The sequence below is a fragment of the Melopsittacus undulatus genome, chromosome 8 (assembly GCF_012275295.1).
Source record: "Melopsittacus undulatus isolate bMelUnd1 chromosome 8, bMelUnd1.mat.Z, whole genome shotgun sequence".
Lineage (NCBI taxonomy): Eukaryota > Metazoa > Chordata > Aves > Psittaciformes > Psittaculidae > Melopsittacus > Melopsittacus undulatus.
This window is the reverse complement of record NC_047534.1, coordinates 15,549,316-15,570,876: the sequence shown is the minus strand read 5'-3', so window position 1 is coordinate 15,570,876 and position 21,561 is coordinate 15,549,316. Positions and strand designations below refer to the sequence as shown.

The 21,561-nt window shown below is 36.1% G+C and overlaps 1 protein-coding gene across 2 annotated transcripts in view; it reads right to left on the bottom strand.

Annotated features, from left to right (window-relative positions):
• Positions 1-21,561, bottom strand: part of PARN (poly(A)-specific ribonuclease) — a 59,540-nt gene that overhangs the window by 30,994 nt on the left and 6,985 nt on the right. For both annotated transcript variants that reach the window (XM_005150685.3, XM_031050343.1), the window contains 11 exons: positions 21,244-21,286; positions 20,421-20,501; positions 18,304-18,360; positions 17,157-17,234; positions 15,968-16,011; positions 15,438-15,480; positions 13,662-13,737; positions 11,385-11,495; positions 11,231-11,300; positions 4,552-4,607; positions 58-144 (listed from right to left, as the gene is read on the bottom strand). In XM_005150685.3, coding sequence (XP_005150742.1) covers positions 58-144; positions 4,552-4,607; positions 11,231-11,300; positions 11,385-11,495; positions 13,662-13,737; positions 15,438-15,480; positions 15,968-16,011; positions 17,157-17,234; positions 18,304-18,360; positions 20,421-20,501; positions 21,244-21,286 — 746 coding nt within the window. The remainder of the gene's footprint in view (positions 1-57; positions 145-4,551; positions 4,608-11,230; positions 11,301-11,384; positions 11,496-13,661; positions 13,738-15,437; positions 15,481-15,967; positions 16,012-17,156; positions 17,235-18,303; positions 18,361-20,420; positions 20,502-21,243; positions 21,287-21,561) is intronic.

Here is a 21,561-nt window from a genome sequence, read left to right as displayed (position 1 = left end):
GCTAATGACAAAGAGGGGAAAAATAATGTATAAGGAAGGATAGACTGCAGAACTCACCAAAGGCACTGAAAAGCTGGTACAGGTCACTAGTCTTCCACTCTTTGGGAAAAGTAACATGAAGAACATGATCTCGTTTTGGCTGCACTGTGAAATAAAAAAGCATTTCTTAAAGCAAGAGTCACTACTAGTACCTACAGAATATCCTACAAAAGTTATCCAATATGTAGCTTTTTTTTTTGGTCCCCTTTTTTTTTTAAAGAAAACAAGACAAGCTCTATGAAACTACAACAGACATCAACAAAAATGTACCTGCAATTATGCATGAAATAGGCATAGTAGATGCTACAAGCTCACATGTATAACAAATTGAAACAGCATTACATACAGTTATACTACCAAATTCAAGGACATAATCAAAAAAAACCCAACAGCCTCTTTATGATCAGCTCTAGCTTTGGAGATCTTTTAGCAATAATTCAACGTTGTTGTTTTTCAGTCATTAAAAGACTTACTCTGAAACAATGTCCAATTCAGTTTTCATACAATATGAGGTACAAGCTAGAACAGATATACTGACAGACTGACTGGGAGTTTTTATTAAAAACTACACAAAGAAAAAAAATAGCATACAAAGGCCAATATCTAAAGAATATGTGCAAAAGAAGTCTTCAGTGTACCCTGAAAGTTATTCAGAGCTTTATAAATTTGAGAGAGAATCCAACTGCTGGACAAGGTAAGAGCACAGCAGACAATATCACTACACATCTGCCTTACTTTCACACATCTCCCCCTACACATGGTTTTGGTCATCATCTCATCATCAGGGGCAGGCTACTCAACAAGACAGACCTTTGGCCTCATCCAGTGAAGACTGTTTGTACATAAGAAATCACTACAATATACATGTGGATTAAGTTCTTTTCATTAGGCACCTGATCTTTTGGATCTGTGAATTCCTACCCTATCTGAAAAAGAAATAAGAGGAATAGTATAGTTCAAGGTGCAAAGATATTAAAATATCTTCAATTTTCATATGCAGCTATTTACATATCATTAATTGAGCCTCTCCACAGATATCTCCAGAGATTTAGTTTTTATGCATGACACAATGACAGATCTTCCCTCGCTATTTTACATTTTTATATTAGACAGAAGCTGAACCACTGGAGTATTCCACTTAAGAATTTACTGCTCCAGTTTAGTAAAGGTAACTCAAGGGTTAACTACATCCAGCTTTTTATGTTCAGATTTTAACTTGACCACATGGAAACACTCACATGAAGAGCTTCTCTCTTCTTTGGGTATAGATATATAGGATCTGACTTTAATCTTAGTGAATTAGCCTCCTGAATTCTTTTGTGATACGAACTTTCCTGGTTTCTGCTATCCTTATTTTATTCTTAGCTTTAAGCATCAAAATAAGAGAGTTTTTCAATGGGGATCTCATTCATGGTGTACACATCCAAAATCAGACCATCAACCACTTGCTACATCTGACTTTCATATGTATTTGACTCCATTATACAAGGATAAACCTGCTGTCTTTTTGCTGCATTTAGTTAAGATGCAACTTCGCACTCTTTTCTGACGACAGCCTTGTGCATTGTTAATTTCATAAATACAGGGAAGCATAAGCAATTACTACAATTTAGTTATGACTAGTAATTACAGTAAGTTATAGTGTCCTCAGCCTGTATGTACTTTATAGTAGAAAGCATGTATGTCTCTAGACATAACTACTCCACAAATAAGACTTCATTTTTGCATGAACTTGAGAACTCTGGCTTTCAACAGCTACAGTGTTTCCTGAACAGACAGAACAGATTTTTATGTGCTTTGGTTTTAAGGCTTCCCACCCCTGCCCAAAGGTTCAACAGACATTTCATTCCCAAATAATTTTTTAACATCTTACATAACTTCAACAGAACACAACAGTGACATCAAGCCTTCTAAAACTCAAGTTGCTAACCAAAACATGTCATGAAAATAGGACAGAGATTTCAAAATGCATCTATCTTCTAACAAAGATTGCACCATGAACTCAAATACAGTATTAAAATAAATCTTCACAGAAGTGCCATTATGCATGCACCAACAATAAAAATACTAATTGTAACTTAGCATCTCATAACTGAAATACCAAGTGTTTAATGAAATCAGGGAAAAATAAGCTTCCCAAGTTTTGTTTAGAGTAAGTAGCTGTCTTGCTCCACATAAAAACCTAGTTTTTCAGCTGAAAAAAAAAACCAGAACACGACTCAGTGGTGAGTTGTAACATGGTATCTGATCAGTTGGCCAGCAGAACCCATACAGCTTATAAAATGGTGAATTTTTCATCTATCTGATCATATCAGCTAAAATAAAATTTACACTGTAGACAGGAATATAGGAGATACAGGAAAATATGGAAATTCAGTTATTTTCCAGATTAAACAGCCTCTTAGAGCTACCAGCCTCCAGCCACTTGTGACTTGCTTTTAAATGCATCAATCTGTTTTGCTCAAAACAAGCTGGGCTAGCATGAGTTTATCATAAACTTCCTGATACTAACTGTCATGGGTTCAGCAGTAGCAGTCATTTTTTCTCCTTCTTGGTAGCTGGTGCAGCACTGTGTTTTGACTTTTGGGCTGGGAGCGGTTGCTGGTGGCACGTACGTTTTGAGTTACTGCTCAAATGTTTGGTTTTGTTCAAGGCCTTTTCTGAGCTCATGCTCTGCCAGGGAGGAGGGGAGGCCGGGAGGAGGAAGAGATAGGGCGCCTGGCCTGGGCTAGTCGGGGAGGTATTCCATACCACAGCGCGTCATGCTCGGGGAGGTTAACTGGAAGTTGGCTGGAAGGGGGGGGTTAGCTCTCTTTCGGGTTGGGCTCATTTCGGCGGGTGGTATCATATTCTCTCTCCTTGTTTATTTTCTCTATCATTGATTTATTAGTGGTAGCAGTAGTGATTTGTGTTATACCTTAATTGCTGGATTGGTTTTTATCTCAATCCGTGGGAGTTATATTACTCCAGTTCTCCTCCCCATCCCTCTGGGAGTGGGGAGGTAGGGTGGAAAAAGGGGTGTGTGGTACTGCAGGAGACTGAGGTGGGGTTTTAAACCACGACACCAACTTACAGGTTTGCATGAACATCTGAGCATCAGAGTGGATGGAGACCCAAGTAGCTAAAGCAAGCAATCCCTTCATAAATACAGATCAAGTCTTGCTCCTTGAAGTTGCTACTTCAAAACCAAAAAGGATAAAACATTTTTCTAAGCATCAGATTTCTTTTTTTGGCTCTACACAAGACAAACACCAAAACTCCACAAGTTATCTTAACAAGCCAGTGAACAATTCATTAATGTATCACTTATTGAACAGCTAGCAATTCAAAGTAAGTCTTTCCAATCTAGTAGTAAAGAGCTGTAACAAGACCATTTTCAGATATTGTAACAGCCTTTTTCTATTGATTAGGGAGAAGAAACTATTCCAAACCCTTCAGTATCAGTTTATTCTTACTATCTTCATAAAACTTTGAATCCTCTGTTAAACATTTATCCTTTCTACCTACTCAGATGAGAAATAATTGATTCATATCCCGCTTTGCAGTCCCTTTCTGCAGCAACTTCGTTTTCTAAAATTTTTTCATACACAGTAAGAAAAGACTATAATGAAGGTTACTTTCACATATTCAGCACTACAGCAGCATTTAAATCTCAGAACAGCAATAAAAATTTCTAAAAGCACCCAGCCAAACATGCCACCCTAGATGCACTTTCCGTTTTGAAGCTTAGAAAGCCTCTGTGCCTCAGATTCTGCTGTAACATCAGATTTGGTCTGTTCTAAAGGGGTGTCTTTCAGATGAAAGAGACAGACTTTCAGAGGCAGAGTCTTTTTTGGCAACTCTTCTTGGCAAAGTATCAAAGCAATCCATCTTTGTAACCATCTTTACAGCTTAGTAGCTTTGGCATTCTCTCAATGACCCAAAGTATTTATTCATTCTTGCACTCAGTATCAAACAGTTGGGGAAAGTATACAACATAATTAGATAACCATCCCAACAGATCTGCAGAGCCAGAGCTCAGCAATCTGATCACCTAACCACATTTAAAACTTAAATATATGCCCTTAGAACACACCTTTTCCTCTCCAGTAGTTAATTTCATCTTTCTAGAACTGCATTCTGTTACTATTAAACTAGCATCTAATAAAGGGTCATCCTCCAGACTTTTTCAGGTGCATGGAGTTGAAGATGTCTTCACATTAACATTCCTTCCAGATGAGTATCACTTAAAGACACTTGTGTATCTGACGTCACAGTGCAAAATTAAACTTTCATCTAGTCAGGGACTAGACTGACCTCCAGAGCTTTACATTTTCCTATGTCAAGACATTACTGGTAACACTCATCTGAAGTTCCTCCCCTCACAGTGTAACATCCCATAACAGTAAGGACCTTTGTATTAGTAAAATATGTTTTCATTTTAATGTATTAGCAACTTATGAGAGCCCCAGGTCTGTAACTTGAAATAACTTGAAACATAAAAATATTTCCAGTAGTAAATAAGCTACTTACAGTCTGGTCCTTCCAAATTGAGATATGGTATGTCCATTACTCTCATAAGAAATAGCCTGAAGCAAAATGGAAAAGCACCATTAGCAAAATTTCTGCCTAAAGACCTTTTATTAAGATGTCTTTTTTATAGTTTTTTAGATGTTGCTTCTGAAGAAGCAGAATTACTCGTCGCAACCATATCTTGATCTGTATTAAAATACACAGATGCTCCAATTAAGTCCAATACATTCTCTAACAATCCAGTTTCAAAAACTTACTTGGCATCATGCTAGTAATTTTACTTATTCAACAAAACAAGAACAAAGAACCCCCAACTGTTACTACTGAAAACAATTAAAGTAAGTGGGGAAATGAACATTTAGAAAGCAGAAGCTCTGCACAGTAAAAGCCAGTTACAGGGTGTGGAATGTGCAAAAGCTGTCATTCTAAGCACATGTACACTTTCCCATTTTCTGAGCACTGCATCATGCTTTAGGCAGAATGGATCTTGAAACCCTAAAGCTGCAAAAGCCATCAGAACAACTCAGTGGAGATAACCAGGATGAGTCTTTAATATGTAACTGAGTTTATCAACACATTGAAAAAATGCTTTCAATAAGAGCTCATATTCAGCTCTGAAAATTATTTCCCTCCAAAACAAGATGACAGGATTTTAGGCTACTTATAGGTACAGATGCCACATTGCTGCTACAAAGCCTTTGCTCTGCACAGTGTCCAAGGGAGAGCTAAAATAACTTTTCTACAAAAAGTCCAAAAAAGCTTCTAAAATGCTTATTACAGTTACAATATTAAACTACATGACATTTGATATAAACAGCTGATGGATGAAAACATTTTAAGTGTACTGATCTGCAATTCCCTAAAGAGTCTTTATGTCATACCACACTCACTATTAGTTTTTAAGAGTTTGAGTACTATGTTCTTACGGCTGCCTGTACCACTGGGAAGTCTCCTGGAATGCAGTTGATAACTTGTCTTTACTATAATTACTCGGGAGAAAAAAATATAACAAACACTGGGGAGCAAATGGACTATATGACAGGTTCACATTTGAGCCAGAGGGTTTTCAGAGAACTGGCACTAGTTATGATACACTGCCCCATCTAACTTCTCTTCCTGAGTCTCAGGGAATGGTACAGTGTGTCCATCTGAGCACTGCAGAATCTAAAAGGAATTTTATCAATAAAAATTAGAAACATCAGCATCAATTACCTTTAGAAACTTCAACAATTCCAGCATAAGACCGAGTTATGAAGATATTTTATAAAAGAGTCAGAGTTTCTTCTTATGTTTAACTTTAGGCATCATACTCCCTATAGCCTTGGTTTCATTATAGCTATCTGTTTAACAGGACAGGAGTGACATTTTGAGAACAAAGCTAGCTTCAGAACACAGCTTCCACCAGGAAACAGGAAAAAAAATATCCTTACTTCAACATCTGCTAGGTGTCTGCGGTAATCCTGACAGCACATGCAATGCTATTGCTCAAAAAAGAAACAAACAAGCCATCCACCCAGAAAACAGAGAGGAGACAGAGCAATCACGCCATAAGGGTATCTTTCATGAGATAAAAGGGAAGGAGAAGGCAAAGAGGGAGTATGTGACACATGTTCCAAGAACAGAAGGGATGTCACTATATTCCATCTCTGGTGGGAGACAGGCAGGCTCATACCACCATCACAGAGTGCCTAGCTGGACAGAAAAGTACTTGCAGGACTGGGATCTATGCTCCACTAGTAAGTTGGACTTCACTTCAGGCTGTCCAAAGATGCTCAGTTCCATTTATTACCTATGATTTGTGCTCATTTCTTTATCTGAAATCATGTCAATGTTACTGTTAGAAGGAGCTACAGCTGCCTTCAAACTCCAGTGCAGCGGATAAGCATAGCTTAAGCAGAGCCAAAATATACAGTATTCCAGTTAGTCAGTAAAAGCACTTTAGTCTTCACTAGTTCTCCATCATCCATGCAGGATAACATAAGTTTAACAAACAAAACAAAAAGGCAACTTTGGTTTAAGTTGAGCTATCTGAAGAAATAGCTTTCACAGAATTCCTGGAACCAGCTACTTCTTACTCAAATGATTAGTTTCCTAAGTTTTCATAAAAAAAGAAGGATGAAGTTTACTAAAAATACGACAAAAACTTCAGGGGAGAGTACTAGTCAAGCTGCACTCTCTCAGGCTTTATCATGTTGAAGAAAGCAATTATGGTGGCCAACAGCAAGAACAGACTTATGCCAAAAAAAAAATAAATAAATGCATATACTGGAGATTAATTAAGATCAGGGGTTTATCCTCTGAGACAAATCCTACATTTATTTGTTCAATCAAGTAACTATGTCTCTAAACAGCACATACATAAATACACACTCCCTAAACAGATGGTATAAATACTGATTTTAATATTAAGTGCACTTAAGGTACATTACAGCAGTAAGTGCCTCTTGTAGCACTAACTTACATCACATAGATTATGAACACTGAGCTGCAGCATAATGCGTAAGTACAATTGTAAGACCCCTGATCTCTCTGCAGAAAATTTACACTAACAAGTTGTTCTGTATGACAACATGAACCCCAGTATATATTAAATTGGCCAGATTCATGAAGTTGTGACACTCTTTCACACTACATTAATTTACAATTATTTAACAGTCTTACTGACCAAGCTAAGGAAATGTTATCTCATACATTGCTTAGAGCTACAGCCAGTTCACATGGTCAGAGGACAGAGGTCTGTTTCTCAATATCCAGCAATATCCTAGGAACTCTGAGGTATTGCAAGACAGCCACTTGGAAGACAACTTTTTCTATGGCAAGTCAAGGAACAAGGAAAGCAAGACTATGATCGTGCCATTTCACAGCAATGCATACATAGTCTCAAGTAGTCAACATTCTTCATTTGCAGTGAGGTAGAATGAGTTCTCACAGCAGTGTGATGAACACAGGGTTGCTGTGAACTGTGTAGAGAAACGGCTGAAAAAAAGGCATCTTTTTAAGACCAAATCGGTTCATAAAGCCAGCTCAGCACCCAGTATGTGGCTCAGCACCCAGTATGTGCTGCTCAGCACCCAGTATGTGTTTTCACCCACAAGTGGCTGAAAACACAAGGACAGTAATTGTTTATTCCTACACTATGACTGAGAAGTTATTGGTCAAATGGCAGAAAAGCACACTGATGTTCCTTTGCAGTGGGTTTGCAAAGAAATAAAACTAATACAGAAAAGCCAAAGGAGAAATTCACAAGTTCTCTGGCAAGACATGCCAAAGAACCTAGCTCCCTGGTGAGACATTTTCCACAAATATAGCACAAAATGAAGTTATTCCCACAGATTTTGGTTTCTGAAATCCCTTTATATGAAAATAAGAATCTAAAGTAATTTATATTTCTACAGACTAGCATGCTATTCAGTTATTTTACCATGTAAAAACATGGTGTTCTCATTTCTCTACACCTCTTTCACCCCCTGCCTTCAGCTACATCACAAAAATAAAAAACCACCCCAAACCACCACATTCAAACAACCCAAAGAGATTCAAAATAAAGTTATCATTAAAAGTCTGGGAGAGTGCTGCAGGTGGGGATGGGGAGGTAGACGAAGGGAAGAGATGCTGCTCTAAACAAAGCAGGTCAAAAAACTCCAAATCAGCTCAAAAGTATATTACACAATATACAGCATCTAATTTACACACATAAGAGTTAAGATATTACAACATAGATTGTAAGTGTTCATCAAGGATTACTCACAGCAGACTGTTAACATGAACATGATTTTTCAAAGATACTGTATAAACAATGAAGCATACAGATTACAGAAATGTATCTCTGGAATGCTTGCATTATTGAGTTGTTTATCATACAACTTAGTGCATTATGCCTGAAAGAGCCAAACAACCCTAAGGCAAAGTCTGTTCTTAATCACTTCTACTCTTCAAGAAGTTAAAACTGGAGATTTTACATTCATCATGAACCTATACGAACATTAACACACTGGCCACCACTCTGGAATAGCAAGCCAGGAAGTTCCGTAGCTTTGCTGACACAAAGAAAGATATCGAAATAACTACTGAGAAAAATGTTGTACCTTCCTTTGAAGGCTAAATTTGTAAAAAAACAAAGCTTGATTCTTTCAGTTTTAATTTCCTTCCTCTATTCATATTAGCGACAAGTCTATTCAAACAGAAAACATTTTCAAAATCCGATCAGTCACACCGATCATATAAAAGTTTAATCTCTAAACTATATTTAAATATTAACACCTAATATTCAGAGATCTTGTCATTAAGACTTCAGAAGCAACCCAAAGAATCATAAAGTGGTCTGCTTTAAAAAACACTTTCAACTGAGAACACTGTTTCTAAATAATTGCCTTGTAATAAACTACTCTGTTCAGCTTCTTTCAGGAAAAACTTTTGTGACAGATAGCATAACTTTCATTTGTTTAGCTTACTGTTTGCATGTTGTAGTTTGTGTTTTGCTTGAAGAACATGACTACAGCACAAAGGAAAAGGTTTCCTTGTTCTGACTGCTGTCCCCAGGATCAGGTAGAACTTCTGGAGGAAGGAGGAAGATAGTTTTTTTTCTCCCCAGGAGAATGAGAGGATGCTCAGCTAGGGAAAGCTTCTAAACCATAAACTAGAGAAAACTACGTGTAGCAGGAAGCTAGCTGGCAGCCCAGAGCATACCTGCAAAAAAGTCCCAGAAGCAACATCCTTACTAGGGACCTTAGGTAACTACGTAAATCACACAAGCCCTGGATGCTAGTTAGAGGTGCTAAACAGACCAAATGCTGGAAATAGCAATCTGATCTGCAAGGACATACTGAACAGAGCAAAAGTCTTGCTCAGCTAAATATCTAAAAGCTCTAATTTTTGACATGTACTTCATTTTTCTTTCAGTGATGAAATAAATGGAGTTGCTTTATTCTGGTTATTTTGCATAAAAAAAAAATAAAAAAGCTTTAAAAATACAAGCCTTGGCCTGCCCGCTGTAAGGAAAAAGTGAGACAGTCTCATCTCCAAGCTCTGACTGAGGTGAGGTGGCAGATGTTAGACTATGGCAAAGCTTCTAAGATCATGTGAAAGAATGACATGGCAAGTCTTCCAAGTTTCCATGACTTAAAATAATACCTAGCTTTTCTGAAACAAGAAGCTACAAGTTCTGCATAGACACAGAACAGATAGCCTTTCGTTTTTTCTGGTAAACAGCAATTTTCAGATCTTGTTTAAGAAAAAAAAAAGTTGCTCGTTTCCCTACATTTTTTTGTTAACTTTCCCTTTCATTACAGTTTGGCAGTATTAACTCTGAAGCCAGAACACACACAGCAGGCTTCCTCTCAGAATTCTGAAATGTCACTGTTAGAGGGAAGTCACATTTGAAGTATACAACTTAGTAACTTCAAAAGCTTAAATTTAGTGTATTACTGGGACAGCTTTAGAAGCTTCCGTTTTATTTGTATAGATACACATCTCTAGAAAGAAATGAAACCATTTTGGTTAATGATTGAAAAAATGACCCCTGATAGGCATCTACTAGCTGGCATGTGTGTGCACTGGCATTACTGAAAACAGGCTTGTGATAAATCCTATCTGAAAAGGAAATTATGCTGATCAATTCTATCATCACCTTCACATTCAAATCAAGTGGTCATTGTGGGTCCACTACAATCTGAGAAATGTAGATATAATTTATAATGTCTGCTAGAATATGTGGAGTTACTGCTTTACATGTCTCAGTGTGAAGAGTAACTGCTGTCACTACAGTAATCTGGTTTCCAGACCAATGGAAGCTGAAAGCCACTGATAACAATTATTCCCTCATTTATGTAGGCCATCTGAAGTTAAAATAATTATTTTTGCCAACTCCTATATGATAGGGTTTGAAAGGATGGTATTTCTCTTGACCTGAAACAAACAGACAAAGCACCAGCAGCTTTTTAATTTAAACTCCTTTCTCTTCAGGTGGCAGGTTACACTATCTTTAGAAGCTTCATAAACTAAAATCTACAGATTAAATACATAAAGAATTAAATCTGTTCATAAAAACTTCTGTATTTATCAAGTCTACTTCAATTTGTTCAAGTAATTTGCATGAAGATCCAATTCAAAGGCAAAATACTGGTAACAGTATCATCCCACAAAAAATCCCATATGTTTATCATGCCTTCTTAAATAATCTGATAATGTTAACACAATAGCTTTATGTTATTTGGATTGATATTACAGTAGGTGTATTTTAGTTTTTTCAGGCTGTATAGTGTACACAGTTTTAACTATCACGAGTTTCTGACAGTGTCCTACAACATAAAGCACACCTATCCTGTTTTTCTTCTATTTCACTATTCCCAAAGGTTACTCCAGAAATAATTTTCTTAATTACAAGAAAATTAAGTTGTAATATTCTCAACACTGGCATGGACAAGGACATTAAAGCAGTGCAGGTACTCTTCTAAGCATTCTTTCACAGGTTAGCAGAAAGTAAACCACTCTCTGCAAAAGAAAACGTATCTACTTTATAAACTTGGGCCTCCCTATGACATTACTGGTGTGACCAAGAAAGACAATCAAAACTGAAGGGTAAAGAAAAATGCACTTAGCCATTGATTTTAAGGCTAGACATACATATATAGCTAGCATTAATTTTCCATGTTTTAGCAGATCTTTAAAAACAACTACTTACTTGTTAAAAAAGGGTTCAATGAGTTTTGATCTAGCAGACACATGGTTTTTCGGAGGACTGAGAAATGAACCTGATGAATGAAGAAAAATTTAGTATGTAGTAAGCAGCTACAGACAGCACTCAGGACAAGGTTTGAAAAAGATCACACATGTACCTAGGAAATTAGCCATGGAGATGAAGCACAGCCCAGTAATGTAAGCATCATATCCTGCTTCATGAAGTTGTTCAGAAGCTGTATCATAACTTGGAAACCCATCAGCACTTTCTGAGGAGAAAGAATAATTTGTAAACATGTTATCACAGAAGTCAGAGGCAATCCTGTTTGCTTGGTCCATGCAATTATTTTGTCAGACCAAAAAAAAATCTGGGTAAGTTCATATGATTTTCAGAATTTCAGAAAACTCAGTTTTGGGGAAAAAAAAGCCAAACCCACAGTTTCGTTTTGTATTTTTAAATAAGAATAGGCTCCTACGACAGAAATCCTATCCTATTAAAAAGCTTCCTATATAAAGCAATTAATCCCCACACCTACTTAGCCAAAAATTGAGTATTAATTCTAATAGCAGGCTTCCCTGCATGGCTTTTTTTTTTTCTGACTGTCTTGCATTTAAAAGAACAGACACTCAGCCTAATTGAAACCTCTATTATTGACCTATTTGCTAACCATCCAGTTGACCTATAGTCATATTATTCAGGGTATTTAAGTAATAAACATGGAATTAAGTCATTAAAGGATGTATTTATTAACAGTCATGCTTGGTGTTTGTGTGAAGACCTTGAGAAGTATCCCTTGAAACACCTCAAAGTAGAAACCTTCACAGGCACTTCTCTGTCTGAAAGTCTCAGTAACAGAGAAATATGTGAACATCACTCTCTTCTATATCATTTAAATTTTTCCCACTCAAAACATCAAAGTTATGTCACCTCTGTAGCTAGTTTCTCAGCCTCTGAAAAGATGGCTCATCTTCCTGTAGAAGTTTTACTGATAACAGAACTGGAAGAACAAAATTAGCTGTTTGAAAAGCCAGAATTATGACCCTTGCATTAAGGTACAGGCTGAAAAGTGAACTCTACAATTCCATTTAATTTATGGCATTCAACCTAGCAAAAAGAAGTTAAAATGATGAAGAAACACACCCAGGATTTAAAACAGTGATACAGAAATATTAGCATAATTTGTACAACAGAAATATGTAAGCATAGACATTACTCGTATTTTGTAAAAAGAAACCTGAATCCCATTTTTATATATAAAACTAGAGCAGCAAAATGCAAGGCCTTTTTTCAGATGAGCCCTTGTAATATTTATTTAAAAGATAAAGTCTCAGATTCACACAAGGTTGAGCTGAAAAAGACGTTTCTTAGTGCTTTACTTTTTCAATGGATACACACCAAAAGAGAAATGAACTGTTACCAAAAGTACTCTACTATTTTTAAACATGCTTTGCTTTTGTTATCCTGAACCCCATTGATCATCTCTGATCCAATATTTACACTTTAACTGTTATGGTCATATTTTGGACAATAAAAAAAAAAAGTAAAATTATTATTATATTACATCAGCAAATAATAGTACCTGATAGCTGCCAAATTATGTTACATCCTGAGAAGATGCTATAGAGGATATGCCAGTAAGGTCTGCATGCAGTTACTATCCATGCCATATTTATGGTACTGCTTAGGTCTAGGCACCAACAGCTCCTGCTCATTGTCCAAGAAGACTGTAGATTATCTGTCTTATCAAGAAATCTCTCCTGTTACTGCAGCTTAAGTGTATCTGCTCTGCACATTCAGAGATACAAAAAAAAAGTAGCACTCATCTTGGTTTTGATTAAGCACTGAGACTTTCCCTTCTACCGTACCTACTGTTCAGTACTGCCCTCCCTTTTCTAAATCAGCAGCTTAAGAAAAATTCCAAAGCTTTGAGAGAAGCTTGCCCTTTGATTAAATATCCTTTCCTTCAGCTTGAAACAAAGAAAGCTCTAAAGGAACTTTAATCGTGACTCATCACAACTGTGTAAGTTTTCTTGGTTTTGTTGCCTGAATGCCCATTAGAATGCAGTAGCTTTGACCTGAAGGACAATAATAATCAAATAAAACAGTTTTAAAACAATTCCAAGTTACTCAAAAAAGAAAAAAAATATCTAAAAAACAAAATGCCATCATTAGAATTTGATGAAACTGCTGTTCATTGAATACATCCATTCTTCCATAATCTGAAATAAAGTAGAAGGTTCCTACTGACTTCCACTCATAGGTCTAAATATAACTGCAGTGTATGTATATTGCCCACACTTAAAGTTCCTTTCATCAAAACACTAAGTATTAATATGGGACTTTACATTTCAGACTAAGAACAAAAATAATTAAGACATTTTCCTCTGAAAGAGGAAAACATTTCAGGAATAAGACCATTCTGACATATCCTTACCAACTTTAGGAGAGCTAAATGGAACCTCTTTTAAACGCTTTTCCAGTTCTGCAAGGGATGTATTATTAATGATCTCCTGCAAGAAAAGACACCATTAACTGCCAATGCCAAACACATTTTCCCTAGACACTGAAAATGGATAAAATTAGTATTTATTGCTGCCACCTTGTGTTCTCTAAGGACTTACACATAGTGTCCTTTTAAACTAATACACCAGAGAAGTCTGTCAAGACAAGAAGTTGTCTCACCTACAACATAGCAAGTCACAAGCATTTATTAATACTTCTATATTTCTTCTTCTGTAATATTTCTATTTGAATCAGGCTCCATGCATGATACATGTGGCAGGGAAAAAGGCAGCACAAACAGCAAAGCAAAATATCTCAAATACTGAACATTATGGTTGAAGGCATTTTAAGGTCAGTACTAAAGTGTGCCTGCTGGCTGAACATTCTTAAAGTTTTATAAGTGTAAATACTGATTATTTAAATTAACACAAAGACAGCAAAAGAAGCCTGACAATCAGAAAGCCATTCCTACACTTTAGCTTAGTTAAGCTGTATTACTTGGTCTATATATGTATATATGTCACAAAAAGATACATAATTAACTAATTTCTTCAAACCAAACTTGCTGAAGTTCTTAATAAAACATACAATGTCAATCACTACAATGAAAAAAAACCATGCAGAATCAATAGCAAGAGAAAATAAAAGTTCTCACACTATCTTTTTTAAAGTTGAAATTTTTGAGGACAAATTGCATTTGGTTCTACATCAAGACAGCTGTTTACAATTATCATCAAATCTGCAGTCTGAAAAGTTATCAAGAACTCAGTACAATGAACAAGCTCAAATGACGTATTATTTTGGCATCCCAAAGCACCATTTAATAACAACAGCCTAAACCCTAAGCAGCTACTATAAAAATTACAAATATCAACATAACTGTAGCAAACATAAAACTTGTGCAGCATCATTAGTTTTCAGAATACAGAGCTTACTTTTGTATTCTTACTACAGTAATAAGCAAGACAAGCCTGAAAATATCTACTAAGTACATTTTAATGAGATTTTCTATTATGCAATGCTCTGAAGTCAGAGGCATGCAGAAACATAGGTGTTGACTCATCAGCATGTTATTTAATTATTTCATTCCAAGAGGGACACAGAAAAGCAAGAGGTTGTGATCAGTTATCTCAATACTCCTTTGGAAGAATAAAACTCATGCTGCAAGAGGTTTTAAGAGAAGCCTGTAATTTTTTCTCCTGGCTACCCACTGAACAGCAGGCCCCAACGGAATTTAGTGATGATGTTCAAGCGTCTTTTTCTACACAAATCTAAGTCAGCATTCACAATATTCTAAAGCTTCAAGTATACAAGTAGCTTCCAGGTCTTATTTGTTCATGAATAACACTTCTTGGCTTCTCCTCAGGAGGCATGCAGTCTTGTGCTAATTTACAAGGCAAAAAATGCTAATTGCATTTTAAGTAGTAAAGCCTGTATGCACTTTTGGAATTCAAAGTTGCTAAGTTACCTCAAAACTGTGACAAACACAAAAGTCACTTGTACAAAAGTAAAAATTTGTATCCTGAAGACTTCATAAGTTTAGATATAGAGCTAAGAAAAAAAAAAAAAAATCATTCTTTTTCAAAAAAGGAGTATCACAGAAAATATTGTTAGGTATTTTTTCTCTAAAAAAAATAAAAAATGTTTAAATAGACACTTAATGCAAACTTGTATCTTCAAATAATTCTAGAATATTATATTAATTTACCTTAAAAGGTTGTGTACTTGCCATCAGTTTAGTATCCAATAGCCTAGAAACAAAGTAATAGCTAAATAAGTTGAAATGGAAGAATGTCAGTTTTGCTAAATCCTAAAAAATGTTTTGGTTTATTAGCTGGGAAACAGCAGTTGCACCCTGTTGAAAAATTACTCTTAGATCTCAGAGCAGCGAAAACACCCCTTGGCTTTGTTCAGCATTAAAAAGGACAACAACTAAGCAATAGCAAGAGATGCAAACAATAAGTATCTAATAAATCTTGTTCAAAATGTAGCACAGATTCAAAACACCAAATATCATGCCAAAAACCACAGGGTAGCAAAGCTGCATCTTTTGCCAAGAAGTGGAACAATAGCACTGCTCTTCTGCAAAAAGAGATGCTACAGAATACTTTAAGAACTGTATTTATCTAACTTGTTCCCAATTTTATTTCCAGTAAGAGCTAGGCTAGGGCTAGGACAAACAGTATCAGCTTGTTAAAACAGTACTAAAACAGTTGAAAGTTTGAACTAAGAACTTACCTGGGAAAGACACATGATGTTACTTCCTTGAACTCATTTAGGTCCTAATTTAACATCAAACCAGAAAATAAAATTCAAGTAAGTTAACCGTTTATCAGTCTCAGGATGACAGATAGCAGTAGCTATAATTATCCAATCAGCTTCTAAAACTGAGGTAACAGTGACTGAATTCTCACCTCTTACGAGATGTATGCATCAGCATTACCATAAATACCACCTGCAATTACACAGAACTACAGACTAATTATTTCTGATTTGTGTATGACTTGTAAGAAAAATGTTGAATCATTTACAATACCCTGTCCTATTATATTATCTAGACTATCTCTAATTCCAGCTGCAGTAACAGTTCTACCTAAATGTTCCCAGCATTTAATTTGTCAGCAGAATATAAGCAGTCACTCCAGGTGGACAACTGACTGCCTACAAGAACAGATCTTCCATGTCAGACATACAGGAACGATTAACAAAATGCCTGTGTTCCAATACCTTCTGAACAGGTCCCAGACTTTTCTCCCATCTCATAATCAAGTCTTTCCCCTAACACACACAAGCCCTTGAGGATTGCAATTAATATAACTACCATATACAGGCCACCCTTCCAATGAGACCTTTGGCTTCTTCAGACAATGTCCTCAGCTCCAACACATTATTTAGTTTAACTTAATTGCTAGGCTACTGCAGTCATGAAAGTATGCTCCCTACAGTTATTCAGACATTTCACCTCTTCTCCCCAATGAAGATCATCTTTGTTAATTGTACTATATTATATTAAAATATGTATTCCAACACTGTAAACTACAGGGGGAAAAAAGCTACATAATAATATTGAAGCTCCAACCCAGGATCTTAAAAAGCTAGTTAAATTTACCTGCCATTACCCAAGCAGTGTCTGAAGGACTAACAGATACAGCAGAAATCACAACAGAAATCAAATTCCAATGTTTAATTTAAACATTTAAAAAATGTAAAGGGGAAGAATTCCATCCAGCTAAGCTTTCTATGTGAAGATTAAAGAAAATAAGGCAGTAGCCCAGAAGTTAACAAGTTACTTTATTTTTTTAAATACTTTTTTGTTGTTCTTAAGATGGTCACATGCTTCCATTCACTATGAAGTCTGGAGATGAGACTAAACACAAATACATTAGGGCATTTATTTTATCATCTGAACCCTCAGAAGATTACTTACATCAGGTAGGGGACAATAGAACTGGTGTATGGTATGCATAACATCCAGCAGCATGTTGTGCCCAATAACAAGCTTCCCCTGTAAAAAGAACATTAAAATGCTAGTTACACTTCCTATCATGGCTATGGCAAAGGCAATATATGAAAAGCACCTATCCCAGATGCTAACCAAGGGCAGCTGAGAAAAAAAATACAAACCAAACCTATATATTTGCTCTCTGCCTGACCCACAGGCTACTCCGTTCATTCAGAGCAGCCACTCCTTTTACCTCTACTCTCAACCTTCACAGCCTTCACAACTGATATCACAGCCTCTACTGTTAATCTTCACTACTCACAACTAATTACAGCCTTCAGCAGCTGCTTAAAATGTTAAGAAGATGCACTAGAACAGAAACTGACAACTTGGTTTCCAAATGTAATCTATTTAAGATTGAAGTCAAGTGCTATCTCAGTCCACCACCTTTTAGTTTACAACTTGTACAACTCACGACATTATCATATGTTACAACCATAAAGAATGTTATTACAGGCATGTTCTGGTACTCACAGTGGAAAACCTCTCATGCCAGATGTTGTACAAGCAAGCTCCTTCTTGAAAAAGTACAGTAATTTTTTTAAATGGTAACTTTGATTCATTTAACATGACAACCTTTTCTACTTCCCTGCATCCTCCATGTGCTAGAGAGAACAATATGGATATATATTTCTTTTCTACATAACCGGCTGTAACAACTACATGAAAATAATTGGGCTGAAGGGGACAGATGTAAAACTATAGCCTGTTTTAACCACCTAAGTAGAAGAGAACCAGATGACCTTCTCTGATTAAGCCTTTAACTGCCAGGAAAGGAAAAAAAAAAAAAAAAGCCCTCAAAGCTTAGTTACTTAACTAAGTATCTTGTTATAGCCCTAAGAAATTGGTAACCAACTTTTACAGGTAACATTGCTCATGTCACTTGCTTAAGATTTTTCTTAACCTACTACACCCAACCACTATGAAACATGAAGCAACATCAACTTAAAACCAAAGAGAAGTCACTCTAACTTGTATTTCATTTTATCTTCCAAAATCCAACTACAAAAGAACTCCTTGTTTTGTTTTTTTTCTTACAACCAAAGTTACACTAAAAATGATGTTAACTTACAGAATTAGCAATGGCATGAATGACTCTGGAAAATCCTACTGCATCATTCAACTCCTCCTGCAAGCAAAGATCCTGACTTTAGTGAAACAGAAATACAGGTATTGTCAAAGCTGTACCTGTGAACTAGCAGACACACCAGTTGGCTCAAAATATTTCTCAGATATAGCTAAGAATAGACCACAGAGGAAATGTCAGTATTTGGAGTTTTCAGAAACAGAATTCCAGTTTCATATTTAGCTCTAGCTCACTGTAAAGTCAGACGAGTCACAGGCTATTGTGGTGGGTTGACCCTGGCCAGAAGCCAAACACCCACTCTGCCTTTTTCTCACTCCCTTTTCCCCAGGAAAGGAGAGGAAAAAAAGAAATTCAAATGAAGGCAAAAAGACTGCTGGATCAATATAATGACCACTTAGTAAGAAAAGTAAAACCTGCATGCAGCAGCAAAGCAAAAAGAGGCCTTAATTCATCACTTCCGATCAGCAGGAAGATGTCTATCTACTTCCTGAGAAGCAGGGTCTCAGCACACATAAAGGATAAAGGTTGCTTGGGAAAACAAACACCACCATAACCACAGATATCCCCTGCCAACCTCTTGCCCACTTCCCTCGGCTTACTTGCTATTGGGCAGGGTGGAAGAGCCTTGACACTATACAAGCACTGCTCAGAAGCAGCCAAAATACGTATGTGGTATCAACACTTAGCCACAAATGCAAAGCACAGCAACATACAGGCTGTAAAGGCAGTTAACAGCCCAACCAGACCAATACAGCTGTAGTCAGTTCATTGTCAATATACAATCTTCTAGAGTGCTCAACAGCCGTAAGACTGCAAATAACTCAAGATGCTATGTATCTTCAGCCATATTACAACATGCATTGTTGTAAGGTGCAGCAGAATTAATCCTGATTGTTATTTCTATTAAATCAAACTGTATTTTTATGCTGACATTGAGATTGGGTAAGAAACATTTCTCACTCTTTATATAAACAAAAAGAGTAAGAAATATTATACAACTACAATATTACTCAATGTGAGCTACACATTTTAAACTGACTCAGACTAGGGATCTGACTACAGCATCTATTTTAGTTTCACTTAAAAATATTTTTTTGTAACAGATTTTCCTTTTTCAGGACTAGAGGAGTAATTTCTGCCTTGCATTATCTGTATTTGTTCAACGAGAAGCAAAATTCAACAAAAACATTCATTGTTATTTTAGTTCAGCTCTGAATGCCACAAGTCAAAGTGAATATTGAATCTATAAAGACTGCTTCAGAAAAGCCTACTGTAGCAGTAAACTGTCCTTAACTTGCCTTTTGAAAAAAAAAAAATCACATTAGTTGAGGTCTCTTAGATATCTCTTTCCCTCTTAAAAGGCATTCTGCATGCAAGTATTATTTGCTCTGCCAAACTGACTTAACCTTGAAACATGCAAGTAAAATTACAAGAGTGTGATCAAGAATTCCCAAGATTCAAGTCTGATGACTTCTTGAAACTCATGTCAGACTCAGCAAGCAAAAGTCCCATAAAAAATTATGAGTGACTAAATATACCAGACATCGCCTTCCAATCAACTTGTTACTACAGTAGTTACTACAGTGTGCAGCATGATTCTATCAAGAAAAATCATATGACATTAACTGTACCTGACATTTTAACTTGGACAACTAAGAGCAAGCAAGTTTTATAACAGAATACTATCGCAAGGACAGACTTTAAATGCAAATATTTGTGCAAATTTCTTTGAGAATTTCTGCAAGTCTTTTTGTAATTACTGCTATCATACAGCACTAATAAATGCAATCAACCTATGTTTCCTATTACTAAACCATGGTTCTGTGATAGAGCAGATTCATATAAGGAGGAATTCACTACTCCCAAATATTGGTTCAGTATTCTACAATTGCTCATTCTTTAAAATTCTGTTGAGTGTCTTGCTCTACTGCAAAATTTAAGTTATCTCACAGAATTTGAAGGATCAGTTTCAGACAACAGCCACAGCCAGATAAAAGGAAAATACTACCAAACCCTATTGCACAATTCTGCATAACTGATCGAAGTCATAGATTCTCCTCCTCCCCTTTTTATGTAAAACTAGTGAAATGGAACTTATTTACCTGTTCTTTTGCTTGTTTCTGCTGTTCTCTTCTTTTTCGCTCTTCTTCATTTACCTTGCTAATAACAATATATCTCTCCTTCTAAAATAAATTAAAAAAACCCAAAACATAGTTTGAGACTCCAAGAAGATTATTATTTAAGACCAGTGCAATTTTTTTGTAAATTTACACTGTAAAGAAAACTACATCATACCTCAGCAACAGTTACCTGGCAACATGACTTCTTCTAATGTAAGCACCACTTTGGCAGCTACTCTCAAATCCCTACTTTAGAAAGCTGCATTAGATTTATCCACCAAACTTAACTTTTACTGAATCCACCTTTTACTTCTGAGGAAAGGTTATCAGCATTTCCTTGTAAACAGCAGATTCCAAATACTTTTTGAAGCAGGAATTTGTGCTAGGAGGTCAGGATACAGCATGTTATGCCATTATTTTTCCTCTAAGATCAAGATCTACTTTTCACCAATAGAAAGAATCAAACAATGGTTTGGGTTAGAAGGGACCTTAAAGATCATCTAGTACCAAACCCCTGGTGGGGACCATGGGCAGGGACATCCCCCACTACACCAGGTTGCTGAAACCACTGTATCTTGAAAACCTTTGAGTACCCTTTTAAAAAATTATTAGGCCACAGAAACACATGCTTACACTTCATGTGTTGGTTATATTTAATGTTCAGAAATTAGTTCCACTTCAAAAGTTTTGCATTGTGTATAATAAAGCTCAACTCGGATCTAAAAGCTAGCAGAGTTGGTAAAAGTAAGAAATACAATTTCCTTTAAACAGAACAAATGTTACAGACAGCAACAAGCCTAATTACCTTATCTGACTCCACAGTTTCCACATGGATACCTTTTGGATATCTAAATCAAAACAAATAAAAAAAAAAGTAGTTACTAATTTAGCATATTGAAACTGCAAAAGTAGATTTCATGCTTCATTATTACTAGAAGTCTTAAGTGCAAAAGAACTATTAAAAATTCCTTTAAATGTAAAATAATGGAAAATTTGAAGCAGTAGGCTAGTTAAATTGGCCTCCTTAAATTATCTAACAGTAACTAGCACTAAAACCTATTTTCTTATGTAATTTCCCATCCTACTGCTATGGAACCTATGACTTCTTTTTTTAATAATATTA